Source organism: Ruditapes philippinarum, unplaced genomic scaffold (genome assembly GCF_026571515.1).
Source record: "Ruditapes philippinarum isolate M1 unplaced genomic scaffold, ASM2657151v2 ctg704_1_1_1_1, whole genome shotgun sequence".
NCBI lineage: Eukaryota > Metazoa > Mollusca > Bivalvia > Venerida > Veneridae > Ruditapes > Ruditapes philippinarum.
Window position 1 is genome coordinate 168,068 of NW_026866901.1, and position 26,046 is coordinate 194,113.

At 33.6% G+C, this 26,046-nt stretch overlaps 1 protein-coding gene across 1 annotated transcript in view; it reads right to left on the minus strand.

The window, feature by feature from the left end:
- Positions 1-25,428, minus strand: part of LOC132734145 (uncharacterized) — a 46,644-nt gene extending 21,216 nt beyond the window's left edge. Inside the window, exons 1-4 of the mRNA XM_060720860.1 lie at positions 24,858-25,428; positions 19,133-19,291; positions 18,502-18,678; positions 16,058-16,127 (exon numbers count right to left, since the gene is read on the minus strand). Coding sequence (XP_060576843.1) covers positions 16,058-16,127; positions 18,502-18,678; positions 19,133-19,291; positions 24,858-25,424 — 973 coding nt within the window. The 5' untranslated portion in view covers positions 25,425-25,428. The remainder of the gene's footprint in view (positions 1-16,057; positions 16,128-18,501; positions 18,679-19,132; positions 19,292-24,857) is intronic.
- Between the last annotated feature and the right edge of the window lie 618 nt (positions 25,429-26,046).

Below are 26,046 nucleotides of genomic sequence, written 5' to 3' on the forward strand. Positions count from 1 at the left end.
GCTATATGTACTATTCTTGCATATCAGACTGGCGTTTCCGTTAATTTTACCCATGCCGGGAAGTTTCTCTTACATGGGGATGCCAGATGAATCGTGCTGTACAATGACAAGTCACATGACTAGGATAACGTAATTTAACCCTATGAATGAAGTTGTTGTTTCATACGCTGTTGTAAGAAATAGTAGATGCTTTGGCTAAAGATTTCTTAAATACTTAGCTTTTATATTTATGTAACCTTCAGTAAGTAAACATATATCATCTGAATGGAAATTAAATTGGGACAAGCCAAGTTTTACAAAATTTATGATATAAAACCCTACTTTAACGTGTCGTCATCTCTATCTCTTGTAAACCATCATGATCAAGTGGATCTTCTAAGATCTTGAACAGGACACTGTTGAGTTACATATTCTCATCCTTAAACAGGCCATGATGCTCCTTTATGTAAAGCTTGCAATGAATATTTCACTGTCAAACATTACTTCCTTGTATGCTATGATCTTACACAGGTTCATGATATCTATTACCCAGTAAATTCACTTTCACAACTTTTTGACACAATTTCTTCCTTAACATTTATCGACTAATTAAATGATATAATCCTGTATTCTAATATTTAACTAAGTCCTCTAATAGCCCTTTTTGAGGTTTAATAATCTTAAGTAGTGAACTAATGTATTACTATTTTTGTATTGTTCGGCCCGGTATGGCTATAGTTGTGTTTCAATATGCCGTTTAACCCAAACAAACAATCATACGAGTAAATAAATAATGTTAATAACCAGCTTAACGTTAAATAATACAATACAATACAATACAAATAACTTCATTGTTAATAAAACATTTTTACAATGCTTGAATAAGCTTTGAAGCAGCATGCCCCCGAATTCATGCTAATTTTCAGTAAAATGTTAAAAATGTATTAAAAAGTCAAACATTGTACAGTGAACAAAGAAAGAAATTACACATGCAAACAATACTTAACAAACCCATCATTACCAAAAGTAGGTTAATTATAGCTGTTACAAAAACGGTGATAAAATAACATTTGAATTATTTCTGGAATTGTGAAAAGTTTAACCTTTCTCAAATCTTGAACATTTTTTTTTTTGAATTTGTTTTTTTTTGTGAAAAATATTTAAACTCATCGGGAGGCATGCAACTTGAGTTTCTATACATTTTAAAACCCTAAGAAGTTGATCAGGTATGGGTTAAATTTATCACTGAAGAACCCATCGATATAAGCTAATATACACACTGGTTACAAAACTTGGCCAATACTAAAACGTCTGATCCAATGTTTCCATGACAGCCTCTGTGGACAAATTTGTTGCTAGCATATGGTCATCATAATTATAAAACATTGGTCTAATATTGATTCTATCACTCCACGTGATTTTGTCACTATAGACAAAGAAGAAAAAAAACCGGTGTTAAACTGCCAATAAACACTGGTTAGGGACTAATTGTATATGCGGCTTTTATGTTTTCACCCTCGTTTATATAGTTTACAACGCCTTTTAAAGCAACAAGAAAAAGCATTTTTATTTATATTTTCAGTTCTTATAATGTTTTCTTTTCATTCAATACCGAAATAATATCTCACATACACTAACGACACATATTTGATCCATATCAGTTAATAAATATTTTGACAAAACGGCGCCAATCCGTAAGCAGCGTAATGACGTCATCCTAAGTAAACAACTCATTCATAAACAAGCTGACGTTATTTCATACATACAAGAATGATAATTTGGGCACTGATGTAAAGACAGTACGACGTAAGTTTTTATTGTTAAAAACTTGATAAAATAACGTTTTTTCTTATTATTTCTTTTGTTTAATAATTTCTATATCTTCGCAACATTAGGGTGCGAAAATCGAACAGCGTTATACGAAAATCGGCACCGGAAGTTATTTCCGCTGGAAAAATAACATTAGTTATTTTCCTTATTTTGTCGTTTTGATGCGACAAAATTAACCACTCAGGCCTACGGCCTTCGTGGTCAATTCCTGCGCATCAAAACTCCAAACCGGTGTTAAATAGCCGATATACACCTCTCAGGCCGATGTTATTTCTTAAGTGAAGGTTAAGTTTAGATTGATCTATTTTAGGATTTAATGAAAGCGATATTCTTCACAATTAAGACATTCAATTCATAAATAACAAAGTCAAAAGCAATTAAAGTAAACATAAAGCAAAATTCAATAACTTGACCTTCAAGGTCAAAATCATTGTGCGTGAAGGTCAAAATGAATTGCGTCTACAAAATAGGCTTACCCTAAGAATTGTTGTGTTTGAGGACAATCCATTTATAAATAACATGCTAAAACCAAGCAACACTCAAATATTTGACCTAGAAGGCCAGTGTCATTTATGAGTGACTGGTAAACTTAAAAGTGTTGTCTAAAGGGTTGTGCTCCACTGAGGTATGTTCGAATGTCACAAAAAAGTAAAATTTCACGAACCGATATGTTTTTGTTACCTGCGTGTTAGGGACATTTAAACAGAATCAGTGATACATTGACATGTGTTCTTTGGCTTGGTAATTCGTTTGAAATACATATTTTCTCCAATTTCGTGGGAAAAGCGTTTAAACGCCTTTCATTTGCAAATCTGAATATAAACAACGGTCACGTGATGAGTTTAGGGATGACTAAAAAGCGAAACGGAGAATTTTTTGTGTATCGGCAGCAACGAAAGTGCGAAAGTGGAATATACCGACAATGCATAAATTTAAGAGCAAATTATGGGTTTGTTTGTTAAATTTCTTGTTGTGCACATACGTTCATGGAGAAAAATAATTCCAAAGCAATTTCAATATATTTAAAGCATTCATTGCTTATATTGTTGTAATCATGTTATTACTAGCTAAACGTACGGAGTTGGAAACTGGCAACACAAACTTTACAAATATTCTATGTTAAATTGAGTGCTTTCGTGTAATTAATAAATATTATGTATTAAGTTTGTTATGGCTAAAATATCAAGATATCTAGGCTAAGAAAATTTCTTTTATCAAGTCAGTGTGATGGGTCCTATTTCAAAGGTCACTTTGGTTTATCTGACACCCTTTTAGAAAAAAAAAACAACACCGTAATACCTTTAATACAACGAACATGACCTTGAGAATTGTAAGCATCAATACTTGGACAAGTTAACATGCTATATGCACATGTCATAACGATAATTCGACAAATTAACATGCTGTTTACACATGTCATCATGGAATTTTGACATGTTAGCATGGCATTTGCACAAGTTATTACGGAAGCTTGTATGTACCCCCGCTATGAAGACATGAAGTCGTCTTTCTTGACTTGTAGAACACAACAAGTCGTCAAAATTACGACGACAAGTTTATATATACAATGTCATTTTGACAAAATATATGTCATCATGTCGAGATACGGCATCCCGACTTTCATACATAAATATACTTGTCGGCTTAAAGTAACATGTATGTCGACCTCCATGTTACTTCTGGGCGACAAATATATTAATGTATGAAAGTAGGGATGCTGTATCGCGACATGATGACCTATATTTTGTCAAATGACATGGTATATATAATCTTGTCGTCGTAATTTTGACGACTTGTTGTGTTATATAAGTCGAGGGAGACGACTTCATGTCTTCATAGCGGGGGTACATACAAGCTTCCGTAAGTTATCATAATACCTTGACAAGTTAACAGTACGTTTTGACATGTCATCATGATACAAGATAACATGTCATTTGCACAAGTCATCATGATTCTTTGACAAGTTCACATGTTGTCTTCACAAGTCATCATAATAATTTGACATGTTAACATGCTGTTTGCACAAGTCATCACGATAATTTGACAAGTTAACTTGTCGTTTGCACAAGTCATCATTATACTTGGACAAGTTAGCATGTTGTTTGCACATGTTATCACGATGATTTGACAAGTTAACATACTGTTTGCACATGTCATCATGAAGTTTTGACAAGTAAGCATGGCATTTGCACAAGTTATCATTATACTTGGACAAGTTAACATGTCGTTTGCACAAGTCATCATGATACTTGGACAAGTTAACATCCTGTATGCACATGTCATAACGATAATTCGACAAGTTAACATGCTGTTTACACATGTCATCATAGAATTTTGACATGTTAGCATGGCATTTGCACAAGTTATCATAATACTTTGACAAGTTAACTACGGAAGCTTGTATGTACCCCCGCTATGAAGACATGAAGTCGTCTCTCTCGACTTGTAGAACACAACAAGTCGTCAAAATTACGACGACAAGTTTATATATACCATGTCATTTTGACAAAATATATGTAATGATGTCGAGATACGGCATCCCGACTTTCTTACATAAATATATGTGTCGACTACAAGTAACATATATATGTCGACATCCATGTTATTTCTAGTCAACAAATATATTAACGCATGAAAGTCGGGATACCGTATCTCGATATGATGACATATATGTTGTCAAAATGACATGGTATATATAAACTTGTCGTCGTAATTTTGACAACGTGTTGTGTTCTATAAGTCGAGGGAGACGACTTCATGTCTTCATAGCGGGGGTACATACAAGCTTCCGTAGTTAACAGTACGTTTTGACATGTCAGCATGATACAAGATAACATGTCATTTGCACAAGTCATCATGATTCTTTGACAAGTTCACATGTTGTCTTCCAGAAGACATCATGGTAATATGACATGTTAACATGCTGTTTGCACAAGTCATCATGATACTTTGACAAGTTATCATGCTGTTTGCACATGTCATCACGATAATTCGACAAGTTAACTTGTCGTTTGCACAAGTCATCATTTTACTTTGACAAGTTAGCATGGCGTTTGCACAAGTCATCATGACATTTTGACAAGTTAACATGCTGTTTGCACATGTCATAACAATAATTCGGCAAGTTAACATGTCGTTTGCACAAGTCATCATTACAGTTTGACAAGTTACCAAGTCATTTGCACAAGTCATCATTATAATTTGACAAGTTAACATGTCGTTTGCACAAGTCACTACGACGATACTTTGACAAGTTAGCATGTTGTCTGCACATGTCATCATAATAATTTGACAAGTTAACATGCGGTTTGTACAAGTCAGCATGTTACTTTGACAAGACATGATGTAAATTACACATGTTAACACGCTCAAACGACAAAATAATATCATCGTATCACAAGATAACAAAAAGATTGATTACATAAGACAGTCACGGCGTTCCATAAAAAATCACACGGACAAACACAAGTTATTCATGAGAAAACGATTTCGTTTTCTCTTTAACTCGGATCAAAGCACTGAAAGCACTGGCTAAATAGAAAATGAATCAGGCCGCATTATAGGACATTTAGGCATCAACGTTATTGGTAAATACTTTTTATGTCTGTCTAGTGCATATAATTAAAATTCTATAAGAAAAACGATGTCCTTTGCTAGACAGATATGAAATTTTATTATTATAATTTTACACACATACTTGCATGGATGTTAACTTTGTTGATAAGAAGACTACTACGTTTTTGATCTAGGCATTCAAAATTATAGGTAATTGATACCTGTTTCATGCAACTAGCACATGGTAAACATTATCAAGAAGATCGGAAAAGAGTTACAATCTGGCTCTATTAATATTATTATTATCATTATTGACTGTAAGCTTTAGCAGATATCTTGATACATTTCTTTCTTATTGGAAGGCTTCCGTACTAGTGATGGGTCAAGTGATCTGTGCTTTGATGTTATCATTATATTGAAGCTTCCCTGTGGAAAAGAAATTGAGAGCGGTATAAGAATAGAAAAAGAAAACTGGAATAAAGATCAACAAGGCGACGGCAACGTTCACAGGACGCAGCCCCCCGACACACTCAAGCGACCACAGCAGGGTTATTGCCGTGGCTAGTGAAATAAACTTAAAACTGATAATATAGTTGTTGTTCTTTTAACCCTAATTTTCTTTCAAATTTAACGAAACAAACAAAATCATGATAATTGCAAGACAAATGTGAAAGGTAGGTAAGTAAAAGTAACTTTAAGAATTCAGTAAGATATTAACCTCACCTTATACAAGAACATTGCTTAAACTATGTTTTAAATTACTTCCAACTCCTAGACGGTATAGAAACTAGGAAAAGGGGCGATGCATATCTTAACCAGGGTTTTTACTCATTATAGCCTGTTTTATCATTACATACTCATTGTTAATAGTTTTGTAAATATTTTGATTTGATAAAATTTCTTTTTTGACAAAGTTCAGGTTCATTTCCCGACTATCTTGTTAAGACACGAGTAACTGGTTTCAAAAAAAAATGCAATGAATAAATATTGATCGGGTACATTTGAATGCATAAATAAGTTAGGAAGAGAACCTTACTTTTCCTGCTTTATAGCACTAAAATCTTTACTTTTCCCGTCTTTAAAATCTACTTTTATCTCTTCTTTCTTTCTGTTTTCTTTTATTTTGTTTTGTCTTTTTATTTGCCACTTGAAAGTCTGAAATAATTATTTTCATGAATAACTTAGCTGTGGCACTGTGTTGCTTGGTCGTGTGGTTGTTGCGCTCATTGAATGCTACCATTCCTTTTTGATCTAGTTTTTCGTATGTATGTTCTGGAGATAAGGTGGGTGGTACTCGTAATACTAAGATTTATGACAAAGTGTATTAAACGCATTTGTAAATTGTTTCGGAAATACTGGATATCGTTTCGATAATTTATAGAGATATTTACATGAACGAAAAGTATCACAGTTACAGGCATTACAATTAATTCCTAAGTATTTCGGTTCTAGTGATTATACCGTAATCAAACGTTAAAAGTCCCCTATAAAAAAATCTTTGAAATTTAATACTAAGTGTTAGCACTAAAGCATAAACCCACCAGATTGCTTGCAAAATCTTTATCGGCAGGATATATAGGTTCACAAAACGTGATTTTTCACAGTCATGATAAAATGTGCAGTGTCATTTTCTTCCTATTACCGGTGGATAACGCACCCAGGAAGATTTCAAGTAGTAGACTTTGATAAAGCAAATTTATGAAAGAGAAATCGGGGGTTCTACTTATTATAAATTATTTGCTGCTAAATCTACTCGTTTAGATTATTTTCAAAGGCAAAAGTCTCCAAAAGCAAAGGTATACTGATATTGAGACGTAAAACCTGACAGATAGAATTCATTTACCTCTAAAACTGGAGTGAAAATGTGTTACTTAAAGTTGCTAGTTTATCCGGGTTTTTTTCAGTGCTTTCAGCACTTTGATCCTATCTGTAGATATCGTTTTCACCGAAAAATCATTAAATTCTAAACAAGTTTCTAAAAGAATCATAAATATTTATTGTATCATAGTTTGGGGAACTTTCTCTTGAAAACGTGTAATAAATAAATCATATTCACATACATGCACAGGGCGTTAATGGAGTGCAGGTATTAGTTACCCTCACTCCAGAGCATGCCCATTGATTGACTCATTTTTTCTGGAGTTTATTTTTTGTGACGACAGAGAAAGAAATAACGATAGAAATGCCACATTCAGAAGCTGGTTCATAGGTTACTTTTTCTGGGGTTTCATATTGTTACAACAGGGAACGTGTATTTAATTTTGCCTATGATACAAAAGAAAAAGAACACCAAAACACTCGGCAATCTGATTTATACTCGGGGGCTACGCCCCTCCCCTCGTACAAATCAGATAGACTCATGTTTCGATGATTTTTCTATTACATAAGATACATAATGACAGAAGTACACTTGAATATGATGTAGTGTTAAGTAATTAGTGTGTGTGGAACGTATATGTACGATCCTATCAAAATAGCCTACGAAACGTCACTCATTACATACTATAGATGCCCGTTTGTGTCAGAAACAATTTTGCAAAGGGGGCACCTGAGTTCTTTCTCCACCAGTAAGCTGAAGAGTCGCCGTAATGACCTACACGGTTTTTGTGTGACGTAACACCCCTACAACCACCCCCAAAACAGAAAATCAAATCAAATGAAACATGCTTTTAAATTTATCATTTCTCACAGGATGGAATGTCAATAACTGTATTTGATTTAAATACGTTATAGATAGCGTTAAATACATTTATTAGTGTGATTACATTGTGCTCATAATAGAATAAATATCACCGATGCACTATTTTCGTCTTCATCCAATTCTTCAAAATATTGAAATTGAAACTGAAATGTCAAAGAAAAATATTGTATATATAATGGCCCAGTTGTTCAAAACTTTTGTTAACTTTAACAACAAATTATCTAAACAGTTGTTAAATTTTAATATTTTCGTTAGCTAACGAAATGCCAAAAATTGAGTTGTTCAGAGCTGTGTTAAATTTTGTGTTAGTTAACAAGGCGTTAAAGTGCTTAACATTTTGTTAACTAATTAACAAGAAAAATTAATCCCACAATGCAGTATGTTTCTTTCCTCCACAAAAAAACAAAATGGCCGAATACTGTCCACTTCAATAAGAAATACTTAGAAAATCAGCTGATGTACATTGTCTGCAAAATACAGCTGAGTCATAGACTAATAAAATATGAAAATTCTGGAAACAAAACTCATGTAATATGATAAGTTTTTTTTGGCTGTTTGGTCATGAACATACTCTAACCAGAAACCCAGTATGTCATATCTACATGAAACTATGAATAGCTACCTTGACTGACTTGAGAGTGATTTATTTCATAGTGTACAGTTTATACACAGGAAGACATATTTTAAGTTATTTTACCTTCATATTCTTTGTGTAATGCCAGTAGATCTACTATATATATCCTGGTTACTTTGTGATTTCTGTGCATATTACATGTAGAGCAGACTCCACCAGACTTGATCCTAATTTGATCCTAATTCCAAGTATCTTGTGAAGCATTTGACAATGTACCATACATTAAATATGCATTCTGGTCTGATAAATATTAACCAGCCAGCCTGCATATAAAACAAACAGTGCTTGCCATTCATCTTTTTAAAATGTTCTCGCGTTTACACTACAACCTTTTCCCACATGTATATTTTCCTCGTTTTTGCATCTTAATCAGTGTTTATTCCATAATGTTTGTTAAATCCATTTGTGAAATATCAAAACTGGGTGTTAAGAAACATGTTAGCCAGCCAAGTCTGGATGATCAATTCCATTTTTAAACATTTTTTTAACACTAATAATTGTAGCTGTTGACAGTAAACAACTTGCACTAGAAGCCATTTTTATTTTTAGCTGTTGCATTGTGGTAAATGATGAGTCAATTACGGGTCAGACTACCCTATTGTTTTACTTCCATATGCTTATGTTATAAGCATGTGTGGAGGTCACTGTCAAAGACTAGGCTTAAAATTTTATCATCGATTTTACTTAATAATGGCCCTTTGTTAAAAGTTTGTGAACTTTTTTGTCTTAAGGATTAAGAAGTTCACTAATTAAGGTCCACAATCATTGCATGGATTTTGACTTATTTATGAACATTTTCAACTTACAACAATGTATGGTTAAAATTGTGCATGCATCATCAATATTCAAAATTGCTGAGTGTATTAAATGAAACAAAACTTCATTCATGTCTTGAAATTAAAATTCCTTACAAAGACCCATAACCTTGACATGGATTTTAACTGAAAAATGCCCATTTTAACAGAATTAAATAAAAGCTTGTTCACAAAATTACAAAAGCTCATGAGTGATGGTATATCTTGTCTTAAATCAAAAGACACCTTCAACTTAACATTTTCTTATCTTATTAATGAAGTTATTAATTGACATTGTATTAACAACCAATTTGTATATTTGAGTCTGACTGGTTTGTGCATGCAAATATCAATAGGCTATCTTATTTCCTCATTTCAATAGATATATGTCTTAAAATGTCTGAAGAAGAAAATGTTAAGTGTTTTTGTATATTTATCAAACAATTATGATATGAAGTATATTTAACAAATAGTAAAAATTGCAGTATTTAATTTAATTATCTATATAATTATCTATATAATGCCTAGTGCTCAATTTTACCACACACAAGTATTGAGATCATAACTGTTAAGTTCCTAAAGATGTTCTTATTGTTTGACAGGTTTGCATGGTTATTTTACAATTATGTAGATGAAACTTTTAAAAACTTAATTTGGACATCATTTACATGTATTAATATGATAGAGATTTTGACCCAAACCAGCACTATAGTTTTAACATTTTATAAGAATCACTATTGACTTGCATAAATTAAAAATGTGTTTTGTTTTCTCTTCCCACCTACAATACAAAGTGAATTTGCCTCTTTTCCAAAATATTATTCTCAAAATTATGATATGTACAAATAAGATCTCAAAATTATCAAATACTCCACTGTTTACACATAATGCATGATGACCTGTTACTGTCAACATTAATATCATTGAATAATGTACAATTAAAGTCCAATGTCTTTAAATTTGAAATATAAAACTTGCTTTTAATGCACTCATATAAAAAAAGAAAATTAGAAGAAGTTTCCTACAAAAATGCCAAACCCTATTTTAGTTGAGTTGGAAAGGGGAGACATATTTTTATTCATTTTGGCCTTATTGAAAATAATGAAATGGTGAATCATGGAGCTTTATATTACTTCATATTTGAATCCATGGTTTACATAACATTTATATAGATGACTTAATCAACTCTTACATTTGGTAAAAAATGAAAATAATGTTTAAAGTTGATGAGACAGACTATTGTAAAAATAATAGGAAGTTAAACACTTTTCAACATTACTGATATGATCAGTTGTTGTTCTATAGCATTTAGAAAGGGCAACTGCGTGGTATTCAGTACTCAAGAGTTGTCCTTTTATGTATAAAATATTAAGGTATGAATCCCGATATGAATTTAGGAAACTATATCATATACTTTCTAAATGATATGATAATATTCTGTCATAATAATATACCCAAAACAACAGTATAAGATAACAGTATTGTAAACTTACTACAATACTCTTTTTAAAGTAGCTTAAAATGTGAGCATTGTCTGAGTGTAAATCCAGTTAGTTATAAGTATTGAACCATTGCATTACAAACATATTTTCTGGTTTCCAGATGATCATGGCAGTTTATAACTATATATATATATATATATATATATATATATATATATATATATATATATAGTAACTACAAATTATCCCACTGTAATAACACATTTGACAATTTATTATTTGGCACGAAACTGACATCAGACAAAAAACATACAAATAAACATATGAGACAAATGGTCCTGTGAACGTTGCCTTTGCCTTATTGATCTTTATTCTTGTTATTGAATGATTTTAATAAGATATTTAAAGTGAAGATTTAAATTGACAAAACAAACAAAAAACTGGCAATAGTTAACCAACCAAGTAGAGGGTTTTTTGAACAAAGCAGTATTGGACCAGTGGTGTCAGATTTTGGTAATCAATCCTATATATGGTTTTACACTAGCAGTACAATATTTTGTCAGCTTGTTACTCTAATGATCCAAAATAAGGTAGAATGAGGTAACTACATTTGTTAAGTGAAGTTCAAGAAAGTCAATTATATCACAGGCAGGAATAATTTATATTTGTTTATGCTGAATTTAAAAGATGATCTTAATACTGATTATATTACTTTAAAACTTGTTTATCAGTATGACACATGAACAGATTCAGACATTTTATGAAAATTAATTTCTTTTTATACCACATTGAGGCTATTGATAGTAAATGGGACTTTCTAAAATTCCTGTGTAAATTGTTTAGAATCTTTTTATAATTGAGAATGATGTCCCAATGGCATTAAAATGTTAAAAGTGACTCTTTTGGAGTTGACAGGGGTAAAATAAGGGAACAAGCAACTTTCTGTGCCACTTACAATAAAATTAATTCACCTATGGAGGTGAATTAATTTTCTTGTTAAATCTTTGTTAAAGCCGATGGTTTAACAAAAAGATAACGCTTTTTTTTCTGAACAACTGATTTTTTTAACAAAGATATTTAACAAAAAAATTAACAACACTTATTTTAATTTAACAGAACTTTAACGTTAACAATGTTTGAACAACAGAATTGCTTAACAACAAAATTTAACACAGAATTTAGCAATTTGTTGTTAATTTAACTATGATTTCATTGTTAAATATTTAACAAAAGCTTTGAACAACTGGGTCAATATCTTTCCGTTTTGTCTAGAAAACGTCCGCTTCGCTTGCGTTTTTTCAAGACATCAAAATATCTATTTTGAATAGCTTTTATACAATTTTTCTTCAAGTTATATATTAAACATGATAGGTTAGGGTGTTAAGAAAAATCAATAGACATTTTTCCCGTTTACTCCGTTGCCCCAAAATGTCCGTTGCGTATTTTAGTGATACCCGATGAATTGTGGGTAACCGGGTAACTCTGTACATGTCTGGGAAACCCAACTTTCATTTTGCATCAAAAGCTAATGTGAAAAATGCATTTTCTAGCGTAATTGTTGTTAAAGGGTTGGTTAAAATGTAAGTTATTGTTATTTTAGTAATAACATTGTGATTTGTGTGGAAATTTGTTTACATTTTTTTGGACACCAAATTACCTATCGGACCTCAGTGGAGCTCCTTTAAGTATGAATGAAATCCATTGAGAAATTATAAAATATATGACCAACGTTAATGCTTTTTGACTGCAACGGCAACAGCAACGTCAAAGACTGTAGTCATAGCTATTTTTTCTTCGAAAAAAACCAAAAAAAAAACCAAAAAAACAAGCAAAAAATGCAAAGTCAAGAATGTTACGGCTGGTATGCATTTCACTCATGAATCAGATAAATAACTTTGCGATAGTGAATGTTAGAGATATCCTTTTTGATAAAAAGCAACAAAAAACATAAGAAAAAAGAGACATAAAACAAAAATGTCGAACAACACGTATGCCCCATTTCTAGCCCTTGACTCACATTGGTATTTTTTTTTATAAATGAATACATGAGAGTGTTCAGATATGGAAAAAAGAAAAATAATGAAAACTTTGTGGTAAATAGTTTTCACGATAATGAGCGGAAACCATTCTGACATTTAAGACACCTGTGACCTTGAACTTTGACCTTCTTACTCCAAAATCAATAAGGGTCATCTAATAGTTATCACCAATCAATATGAGTAATATGAAGTCTTTGTGATAAATAGCTTTCAAATAATGAGCGAAAACCATACCAACATTCAAGGACCTTGTGACCTTTGACATATTGATCCCAAAATCAATAGGGGTCTCTTATTAGTTGTGAAAAATCAATATGTAAAATATGAAGACTTTGTGATGAATAAATTTTCAAGATAATAAGCGAAAACCATTCTGACATTTAAGGCTCCTGTGACATTGACATTTGAACTAGTGACATGAAAGCAATAGGGGTCACTTACTAGTTTTAATCAATCATTATGTGAAATATAAAATCTTTGTAATGATTAGCTTTCAAGACAATCCATACTACCGTTCAAGGTCCGGGGTATAACATAATATAGGCAAGGTAAGGGCATATAATAAATGTACTCAATTCAAGTGATAATCCTTTGAAATTTGCCAGTTGTAAAACTGTTAATAATATTAAGGTCATTTGATATTGACCGTTGACATTGTTACCTCAATATATATATGGATCTTTTATTCAATATAGGTAATCATTCTATGAAGTTTAAACACTGTAAGCCAAATGGAACTTGTGTTATGCTCCAGAAAGCACAATTTTCAAAGTAAAGATCATTGTGACCCTAGCCTTTGCCCTTATGACCCTAAACTAATAGGGGTCATGTATTGGACATGGCTGTTCATCCTATGAAATTTTACAGCTGTAGGTTGATTAATACTTAAGTTATTGAGCGGAAACTGTTTCAGTTTAAAGGTAATAGTGACCTTGATCTTTGACCTAGTGACCCGAAAATCAATAGGAGTCATTTACTAGTTAAGACCAATCAATATGTGAAATATGAAAACTTTGTGATAAATATTAATTAAGATAATATACGGAAACCATTCTAACATTCAAGGCCCCTGTGACCTTGACTTTTGACCTGGTGACCCCAAAATCAATCATCTTCTAATTATGATTAATCACCATGTAAAATTTGAAGATTTTGTTATGAATATTTTTTTAAGATAATCAGCGGTAACCATTCTAACATTTAAGGCCCCTTTGACCTTGACCTTTGACCTAGTGATTATAAAATTAATAGGGGTCATCTAATAATTATGACCAATCACTAAGTGAAATATGAAGACTTTGTTATGAATACTTTGAAGATAATCAGCAGAAACCATTTTGCCATTTAAGGCCCCTGTGAACTTGACCTTTCACCTAGTGACCCCTAAATCAATAAGGGTAATCTACTTGTTATGACCAATCACTATGTGAAATATGAAGACTTTGTGATAAATAGTTTTCAACATAATCAGCGGAAACCATGTGACTACAGACGGACAGGCCGACTAACAGACATAAGTAAAACAATATACCCCTTCTCATTCGAAGGTGGGGCATAAAAATGTGAAAATTGGATATATCTCAGGGAGTACTAATCACTTAAATGTGTCCATTGCCCTCAGACACAGCTCTATAAAAACTGGTTACTCAGTAATATGTCTTGTCAAGCAGAACTACATTGTCCCCATTATTAAGCATGCGAAGAAGAAGTACAATGCCTTTGACAGTTTTCCATTACTATCCTTTTTTTACAAATATGCTAAGTAAACAAGAGAAATAATTCTTTCAGGTAAATGCCTTAACTCTCGCTTTCCAACATTCCTATTGATACCTTTATATCTTTTAAATCATTTAACTTATATGCAAAGTATTGACGAAAGGCATACTTTCAAATATAGCAGTCAGATTGATGGCCCTTGTATTATACCTTAATCTTGTCATGATGAGCAAGTATTCCAATATTTATGTTGGGAAATGAGCAATTTTGATTAAAGTTTTGGCACGAAGATGCAAGGGTTAAGGTTAACCCTAACGTGGCAGCAATCATAACATACAAGTTTAAAACAACTAACTTAGCAAGACCTCTAGTTCTTCTGTATGTTTTTATTAACATATATGTGATTAATATTGTTCATCAACTGAAGCTATTTTAACAATAAGCATGTTCTATGTAACATCTATGATACAAAATAAACAAGAGGACACTGTCTCTTATCTTTGTCTGCCTTCCATAAGCTAACTAGATAAGTAACTCACATGAAATAATACAAAGTCTCTGTTGGGATTTAAACTCAAAAGGATGACACCATCAGAGGCAAGTCAATTAATGTCAGCAACACATGTTCCAGAGTAACATTGGTGATAATAAATGCACAAAATCAAAGCCATTAATAAGTATATGTTCGAATGTTTATGCCCCATTATAATCCAGTGTCATATGCACTTTGATAGTAAAATTAGAAATTAACAAGAGTCAGATTTATCGGTAAATTACATTCAGCTTGTAAAAAATATTAATAAAATAGTTTTATAAATCATACAGATAAAACAAGTCTTGCTAGAAATTGTTTGTTTTAGCTTGTCAGTAATGATTGCTGCCTTGTTGATTTTGGCATCTCCGTGCAAAAACTTTAATGTAGCCCATAACCGAACACAAATCATGAGGTTGCTTTTGGTCCCAAATGGTCAATGTCTCTAGCTATTAGCAAAAAGAAATATAGTTTCGGACATTAACTAGACATTCACCGGAAATAGGAATGAATATTTAAAGCAAACTTGCTTATATCAAGACCCAAGATGGGATTCCTTTTGGAACCCCTTGTGACCATTGTAAATTGCACTGTTTCTTAAAAATAGGACGAACAGATGGAAATGCGATTGAAATAGGAAATTTGTTCATTTCCTTTATTATTTTCTTTTATTTAAAAGAGGGTCATTGGCTTTTTACTCTATTGTTATTTAAGGAACTATAAATTTTCCTCATTTGTTTCGTTTACAGTTTGATGGCTCCTCACCTGTTTGCACACACGGACGGAGACCATATCTAATTTCCCCTTTGTCTTAGGCGGGGAGAAAATAACATACCTGATTTAGTTTTTTCATACTCTAGCTGTTTTTGTTGAGAAGAATCTTGTACCTTGAGTCTTTGTTTCTCCTACAACAGAAATAATGATACAAATAATTGTGTTTTATTCAGTAATTTTCAAAAATATGCTTTATATAAAGTTATATCGGTATTTTAGTCTGTCTTACACACATGATCGATCCAAAATAATCTCAAAAACATCAAATTGAAATTATTACTGATGCAGTACTGAGACAATTGAATTTTCTTCATAGAAAATCAGCTTTATTGCCATGGACGAATTATTTATTCCTGAAGAAAAAATCCAACAATTCTGGTGCAATTGACATCATTTTGTAAAAGATTATTTAAACTTTCAGATTTTATCTGACTGTTATCATCTTCTAAATGTTTAGTTCACAATTTATCGCAAGGTTTATGACGACATGTTCTTGAAATGAACTGTAAACAGTAATGTTCCATCAAGTTGGTGTTGTCACAAGTGTTGTTTTGTCCAAGTATGAATCAAATCTGTCCATTATCATTAAAACAAACTTATTGTAATTTCAGCAAAATAAAACTAGAATGCGTTGATGAAAAAATGGTATGCCACCTCATTAATATAACAGAAGTAATTTTTTGTTACTATACAATTGTTACCATACATAATGCAGTAGTGAATTTTAAAATGTCAAAGAATTGTCTAATGAAAAAATAGGTATTTTCTGTATTACATAGCTGTGTTAAACTTTGAAATGCAGATACAGAAGATTTTTAAGTTTTTTTTTTATTATATGTACGTAGTGAAAATCAATTACCCCCGGGACGGGGACAATATTGACCCCTGGACCATAATTTGAAAAATATTGGTCACAATGTTTCATGCCAAATATCTAATCTCTAGCCTTTGTCAATTCAGAGAAGGAAATTTTTTAAGGTTTTAATATATACGTACATATTAGGAAAACCTTTGACTCCGGGGCGGGACCAATTTTGACACGAGAGTCAAATTTTGGTAGAGGAGCTATAGATGATATCATATACCAAATTAATATCAAAGTTCTAAGCCTTGCACTTTCAGACAAGTTTTATAAAAAAAGTTTTTATATATACATAATAAAAATCAATGCCCCACGGGGCGGGGCCATTTTTGACCCCAGGGCTGTAATTTGAACTAACTTTGTAGAGGTCTACCAGACAATGAAAATATCTATACTCTTTGACTTGTGGGTCTTTACAAAAAGATGTTTTGAATTAATTCATATTATTCCTTTTCTGTTGCCTTCACAACCAGATTTCTGCATGAAATCAAATTCTTTGAACAACTTCTAAGGAACAATCCCGTAAAGCTTGGTTGACATTGGACAAGTGGCTTTCAGAAGAAGATTTTTTTAAGTTCACTATATAATGTATAACACACACACGCAAGCACGCACGTAAACACACACAGGTGAATCGATATATGCAACCGCATCGCAAATGCCGCAGTGCTATACTTATACAAATGACAAACACTGTGAAAGTGACAATAAGGTTAATGTTAAATTGGAGGTCAATGCTACTATTTATCAATATACCTACTTGTTATTTCATATAAAGATGTATTCAAAAACTTGAGGAGCAATGTTTGTTACAGCGAAAAATACTTTTGATTGTTTTCATACTTTACATTAAACACCCTCTCACTCCCAACTGACTGGCAGGGTCTACTAGACTATGTTTCAAGTCAAATTTCTTAGCTTTACATTTGTCTTTTTTATTATTTGTTTAAGAGCAAGAAAATTTAATTATATGATTTTGTTTTACATTGCACTGACACTGTAAAGGCAATGTGGTGGAGGAAGACTTCAAGTGCCAATCCGTGTATCATTTCAGACAAATGCGGACACTTAAGTGGAATCACTGATGTTCCATAAACTTGTTGTAGAGGTCCCCTCAGGACAAAATACAAATTCCTTGATGGAATTTGAACCCACAGCAGCTTGGCAAGTTGTTTGAATACAACGACCGTAACTAATTTAATCGGAAACGTTTACTATACTGTTCATAAATAGGAAACACATGGCCAACCACGTAAGGGTCAATCGTAAACCTAGGGCCATAATTTGAATAATCTTGCTAGAATTCGGTGCCACATTTCTATCCCCTAACAGTGTCTTAAGGTCAGATAACTTATTTTTAAGCTCGTCATATTCGTCTTAAGTTGCAGCATTTTCTGTTGATTTCAGAACTTTCGTCATGCATCATCAATAATTTCTTGATGATGCTTGGCAGAGAGATGACATTCACATCGCAAGTTGTGCTTAGGTAAGACAAAAATTTGGATAAGAACAGACAACGGGCATCACGAAATCAAAAAGCTTGCTAACCTTATTGTGTGTAAGCTTATTATACATGGTTGTATGTACATGAACTGGTATATCAATCGGAAAAACATTTATGAGTAATAAAAACAAAGTTGTACCTCTTTTTCTTGGGCAATCTGTGTCTCAAGGTCAGATAACTTATTTGTAAGCTCGAAATATTGATCTTTAGTTGCAGCATTTTCTGTTGTTTTCAGAACTTTCGTCATTTCTTCTTTGATTTGCCTCAGAACTTCTTCATAGCCGTCAGAAGTAATTATGAAGTCCTTCTTCTTCAGCTGATGAAAATTAACAATTATGTTAAAATTGCAGCTCTTTAATCTATGTTATTTACCCTTGTATAAAAAATATTTTTTATACATGAGGTCAGACTTTATTTCAAAATTACCACAATTGTTCTTTTTATATCTCGTTATTTTGTGAGGACTTTTAAAATGCGCTTTTATAACATAATGTGTGGTACAGATATCTAATAGTCAAACTAAACTTCTTACTTCACTTTTTACGAATGATACGTTGTTTTTGTGTATATTACCTTTTAATGAGCATGTATATTTAATTTCATTAATTAAATTTTTAAGGCAGTTATCATCTAAATATGACTATAATGAAACCCTTTTAAACAGTTTGTCAATTACCCTAAATATGTCTTGAATTAAAAGATGTGCTATTTTAATCATAACAAAACACCTTCAGAATTTCTTATACATGTTATTCATTATTTACACTTACATCGTGTAGTTTCCCGACAGCTAGTTGAGCAGCCTGATGGTGTATAAGCTCCTTTCCATCTTGTAGAACTGATATCATATCTTCAATGTAAGAATTTGCCTCTGTTTCCTCTAACTCCATACTGCTTGAGTGAAAAATTTCATTTCTATACTGTCTGACCTATTGAATGGGAAAAAATCTAAGTCAAACATACATACTTAATTATATTGTTTTCAGCAATGATACTAAACAGGACTCTTAAGTTAAGCATTAAAACTGTCAAGCGAGATACGCAATTGTATCTTTTCGGCCCTTTTCGTCAAACTTTGGATAAGAACCTGGAGCAAAATAGTAAGAATGCATAGTAAGAATGCACAGAACGGATACGGTAAACTGAATAAATCCACATCTAAAACCCCCTGGTGCACAAGTTCACATGCTGATCAACATTCCTGTAAAGTTTGGTGACTCTAACTTAGACTTTAACATCTATTTGTGATACAAAATGGAACACAAGCACTCATGCACGCATGGTCAAAGAGTGACGGCATACGAATATAACCGTACCAAACACTGGCAAGGGTCTAGGAAACAAAGTACATTTTAAGGCTGGCTTAAACATTTACACCGAATCACAATAAAATGTGTTGCATATCAAGTTTTTAATCATTTTTTATTGTGTATGTGAGAAGTTAGCAGTGAACAGTGAGCTAAGCAAAAAGGCATTTCAATTTATATAGGGAAGTCAATGATCTGCTGTAATGCTCAGCTGTTTTGGGCATCTAGCAGGGCATTCCTAAATATAGTGTAAAAATGCTCTGCTGCAATACTCAGCTGTCTTGGCAATCTAGCAGTGCATTCCTAGCTTTAATGAATAAATGCTCTGCTGGAACGCTCAGCTGGCTAGGCAATCTAGCAGTGCATTACTAAATATAGTGTTAAAATGCTCTGCTGGAATGCTCAGCTGGCTAGTTAAACTGGCTAGGCAATCTACCAGGGCATTACTAAATAAAGTGTAAAAATGCTCTGCTGGAATGCTAAGCTGGCTAAGCAATCTAGCAGGGCATTACTATATATAGTGCAAAAATGCTCTGCTGGAATGCTAAGCTGGCTAGGCAATCTAGCAGGGCATTACTAAATATAGTGTAAAAATGCTCTGCTGGAATGCTAAGCTGGCTAGGCAATCTAGCAGGATATTACTAAATATAGTGTACACACACTATTCTGGAATGCTAAGCTGGCTAGGTAATCTAGCAGAGCATTCCTAGTTATAGTGAAAAAAAGTTCTGCTGGAATGCTCAGCTGGATAGGCAATCTAGCAGGGCATAACTAAATATAGTGTAAACTTGCTCTGGTGAAATGCTAAGCTGGCTAGGCAATCCAGCAGGGCATTGTTAAATATAGTGAAAAAATGCTCTGGTGGAATGCTCAGCTGACTAGGCAATCTAGCAGGGCATTACTAAATATAGTGTAAAAATGCTCTGCTGGAATGCTAAGCTGGCTAAGCAATCTAGCAGGGCATTCATAAATAAAGTGTAAAATTGCTCTGCTGCAATACTCAGCTGTCTTGACAATCTAGCAGAGCATACACTAATTCTCACGCGAATTGTGAAATTGATGTCGCTGCACACTCTGAACATAATCGATTCAGAAAAACTTGCTTTTTGATAGCTAACGTGCAAAAGGTATATAAGGGAATTTTTTGATCCATAGACTTCATTGATAACACATTCGATACCAAAATTTTATGAGGGAAGCTATTGGAAATGTAATGTTCGAGACTGTCGCCATTTTGGATTATTCGTGTTTGAGCTAGTGTAACCCCAAAAACCTATACAATTCCGGCAAAAAATTAATTTGTGCAGGAGTATGTATGTCTTCTTATCTGTTTTCGAAGCTTGACCCACTTGAAAAGACTGATCTTTGTCAAATGTAGAATGTTTTAGAACTGTCGCCAAAATTTACTGGCATCGGTAATGTACGCGACTTGTAAATTAAGTGCCGCACATAACTGAAAATAACTTAGTAATCTAAGTCGTTTATATGTTTATTTACAATTAAATACTTATGCTACTATAGCCAGACTTATCTTTCTTATGATAAATTCTAAGAATTAACCGAGATTCTATTACTTTGACAGCCTGTGCCAGATGATGACTTAAGCATGCAATTACCCACAACGAATATTTTTACCGGATTACGTAATGTCCGAGACAATTGATGTTCTGTCAAACAGACTCTACCACAAAATTTTAGTCATGTATTTTGTTTGCAAAGTTTTTTTCCGTCACATTATCATTATTGAAGTAATGTTTAAACAAAACATAAGAACAAATAAATGGAATCATACAAATGAAATCAATCATCAAAAATTCCGCATTTTAAATAAACGTACTTTTGTAGAATTGCGTTTTATCGCGATAACTTTGCAAGCTCAAGAAAAAAATATTTCAAGCGTTTCATAGTGAAATATTTTGTTATTTTACAAATGTAATGAATACATGGCAAAATTAAAGTTCTCTGAAGTGGATATGTTTAATATTTCTTATGAAATTCGGAATGTTTTAATTAATAAACTGATAGTAGCGTACATTACAATAGGATAAATTTGACAACTAGGGTTGCTTCTTTCAGAGAGTAGTACTCACAAAGTATTTCGTTGATGTTCAAAAGATTTCACAATTGTCTCATTTAAGGGTTCTACTTTTCGAAATCTTCGAAAATAGGCCCTATTAAGGAGATCGATTTTTTCGACTTTTGATCTGTCAATTTCACAATTCTTATGAGAATCAGTGATTACTAAATATAGTGTAAAATGTTCTCTGGAATGCTAAGCTCGATAGGCAACCTAGCAGAACATTCTGAAAAATAGTGTGAAAATGCTGTGTTGGATAAGCAATCTTGCGGTGCATTCGGAATTATAGTATTAATAAGCTCTGCTGGAATGCTCAGCTGGCAGACTGACTCTGAGTTCCAGGATTTATTGTTGCCAACGTTTTATTGACATTTGCGACTGCTAGGCACTTCTGAGGCACTCGCAGACTTTCAGGAATTTTTGGTGCCAATAGAAATAATCATATTTTTGACTTATAAGGACCTTTAAGAGGCTATTTCATTGTCATGCGACTTTTAAATGGACACTCGCAGACTTTCAGGAATTTTGGTGCCAATGCTGATATTGACAATTTAAACTTCTAGGGACCCTCAATAGTCCATTTTGTTGATCTGCGACTGATTCTCGGACACTCACAGACTTTCAGGAATGGTTGGTGCCAATGGAAATAATCATATTGTTGACTTCTAGGGACCTTTGTGAGTCCATTTCATTGGCCTGCAGCGTATTGTTGGACACTCGCAGACTTTCAGGAAAGTTTGGTGCCAATAGAGATGATGGCATTTCTGACTTCTAGGGACCCGCCAGAATCCATTTTAATGGTCTGTGACTGATTCTGGGACATTCGCAGACTTTCAGGAATCTGTGGTACCAAAGGAGATAATGACATTTTTTACTTCTAGCGACCCACCAGAGTTCATGTCGCTGGTCTGCGACTGTTTTTGGGACACTTGCAGACTTTCAGGAATTTTGATGCAAATGGAAATAATGACATTTCTGACTTCTATGGAACCGCCAGAGTACACTTCTTGGGTCTGCAACTGATTCTTTGAGACTCGCAGACTTTCAGGATGTTTAGTGCCATTGCAGATCATGACATTTTTTACTTAAAGGACCCCTTAGTCATAAGCAGAGCATTTTTACTCTAAAATGTCATTATCTGCATTAGCACCAACAATTCCTGAAAGTCTGCAAGTGCCCAATAATCAGTCGCACACCAACGCAAGAGACTCTGGATGGTCAAAAATATCAAAATTGTAATTATCTCTATTGGCACCAAAAATTCCTGAAAACTGTGACTGTCCAAGGATAAGTCGCAGATAAAAAAATGGACCCTGGATGGTCCCTAGAAGTAAAAATGTCATTATCTGCCTTGACATCAAAAATTCCTGAAAGTATGTGAGTGCCTCAGAATCAGTCGCAGACCAAAAAAATGGATTCAAGAAGGTCCCAATAAGTCAGAAATATCATTTTCTGCATTGACACCGAAATTCCTGAAAGTCTGCGAAAGACTCAGAATCAATCGCAGACCAACGAAATAGACTCAGGAGGATCCTTTTGAAGTAAAAATGTCATTATCTCCATTGGCACAGAAAATTTCTGAAAGTCTGCGAGTGTTCCAGAACATTCGCAGACCAACGAAATGGAATCTGGATGGTCCTAAAATTCACAAATGTCATTATCTGCATTAACACCAAAAATTCCTGAAAGTCTGCGATCGTCCCAGAATCAGTCGGAGACCAGAGAAATAGACACTTGAGGGTCCCGTAGAAGTCAAAAATGTCATTATCTGCATTGGCACTAAATACGGATTGCCTAGCCAGCTGAGCATTTTTAACACTGTATTAAGGAATGCCCTGCTAGATTGCTTAGCCAGCTGAGCATACCAGCAGAGCATTTTTCGCACTATATTTAGGAACGCTCTGCTGGATTGCCTTGCCAGTTGAGCATTTTTAACACTATATTTAGGAATGCCCTTCTAGATTGCCTAGCCAGCTGAACAATTCAGCAGAGCATTTTTACACTAATTTTCAGAATGCTATGCTGGATTGCCTAGCCAGCTGAGCATTTTTAACACTGTTTTTAGGAATGCCCTGCTAGATTGCTTAGCCAGCTGAGCTTACCAGCAGAGCATTTTTACACTATATTTAGCAATGCTCTGCTGGATTGCCTAGCCAGCTGAGCATTTTTAACACTATATTTAGGAATGCCCTTCTAGATTGCCTAGCCAGCTGAACAATTCAGCAGAGTATTTTTACACTATATTTTGGGATGTTCCGCTAGATTGCATAGCCAGCTGAGCATAACAGCTAAGCATTTTTACAATATATTTAGGAATGCCCTGCTAGATTTCCTAGCCAGTTGAGCATACCAGCAGATCATGTTAACACTATATTTTGGAATGCCCCGCTTGATTGTTTAGCCAGCTGAGCATAACAGCAGAGATTTTTACATTTTATTTTGGAATGCCCCGCTAGATTGCTTAGCCAGCTGAGCATAACAGCAGAACATTTTTACATTATATTTTGGAATGCCCCGCTAGATTGCTTAGCCAGCTGAGCATAACAGCAGAGCATTTTACACTATATTTTGGAATGCCCCGCTAGATTGCTTAGCCAGCTGAGCATAACAGCAGAGCATTTTTACACTTTATTTTGGAATGGCCCGCTAGATTGCTTAGCCAGCTGAGCATAACAGCAGAGCATTTTTTACACTTTATTTTGGAATGGCACGCTAGATTGCTTAGCCAGCTGAGCATTATAACAGCAGAGCCTTTTACACTATATTTAGAATGCTCTGCTAGATTGCTTACCCAGCTGAGCATAACAGCAGATAATTGAATTCCGTATATAAATCGTAATGCCTTTTTGCTTAGCTCACCAATAACTGCTAACTTCTCACATACTTTTATTGTGGAATTGTTTATCTCGCTAATGGGCCTCATAATTATATGGACATAAGGTCAATTTAGTGCAGTAATGGTTTTAGTCTATTTTAAATTCTATAAAAATGTATTAAGCTTTACTATAAGATTTAGTCTATATTCAGCATCACCTTAGTGCAGTATCGGTTTTATTCGTATAATGATTTCACAACATTAGAATTAAACAAAGAGTAAACAAATAGACTAACCTTTGCGAAAAGATTGTTTGGTCCTGTTACATTGCATCCAATATGATTATGAAAATATTTGTTATTTATGATAACATGTAGTAACCCCGAGCAGTCAACGTCGGCTGCTGATGTCTTGTCCTTGTACCCAGGAGCATGTATAAAACATTTGCATATGCTCCAAGGCTCAGTAAACCAATAATGGGCATCACTGTTTTTCCAAAAAGGTTCCGGTGGTATTGATGCATGATTCTGTACAATGCTATCATAGATGGCACCACATATGTTGTTTGGACATGGTTTCTTATTATTTGGAAAGCAACAGTTACATTTGTCTTGCTTGAGTGGACATATTCCTTTTGAGACTCGAACATGATCTGGCTGGAGAGTTGTTATCTGACATACGCCACATGGTACATTAGGTTTAGGAGTCTTTGTTCCTTGAATTTGGTTTATAATATCTTTTTGCTGAAGTGTTCCTATGTCATCGCAAAATGGTGCTAGTCCTTCTTTCAGATAATTTAAGCCTAGGCCTGCCTTGACCCACTGTCGGTAATTTTTGTTCTTTAAATGTATCTCGTGTGCCATCACGATATCTAGAGAAAAAAAAGAAACAATTGTAACTACATTTGTAGAATCCAATGAAAACCAATTTAAACTACGACTGAACACAAACGGTTCTATGCCCAGAAAGATTGGCTGAGTAAGTGGACCGTGGCATTTGACTAACAATGAAGACATGGTCACTATCACAAAAGGGTTATGTTGGCTCTAGATCTCTCACCTCAGATTCATTGTTAGAAAAGGGCATCATTCCTCAATACAGGAGTAGATAATTAGGTCACATTTGGACATGTCTGACAGTGCTTCAGACAAGATGCGTATTTGCATAAATACGCAATCAAATCTTTTTTTCCAAATAAATACAAATCATAACAGTATTTCAATTGTTTGAATAAAATATTCATTTTATTATCAGCATACAAATTAGTTTACGCAAACCGAACGGGATGATTTGTGGTTGAACGTTTGCGAATTAAGGCACCAAAATCAATTAAACAATTTCTACGCTACAGCACGTGCTTTCTGTTTGGTATCACATTTCAAATGTGTTTGGTAAAAATTTTATATAGAGGTTTATAATTATCAATCCTGACAGTTAATTAAACACTGACAGTTTATTGAACCAAAATGTTACACAGAACGGATG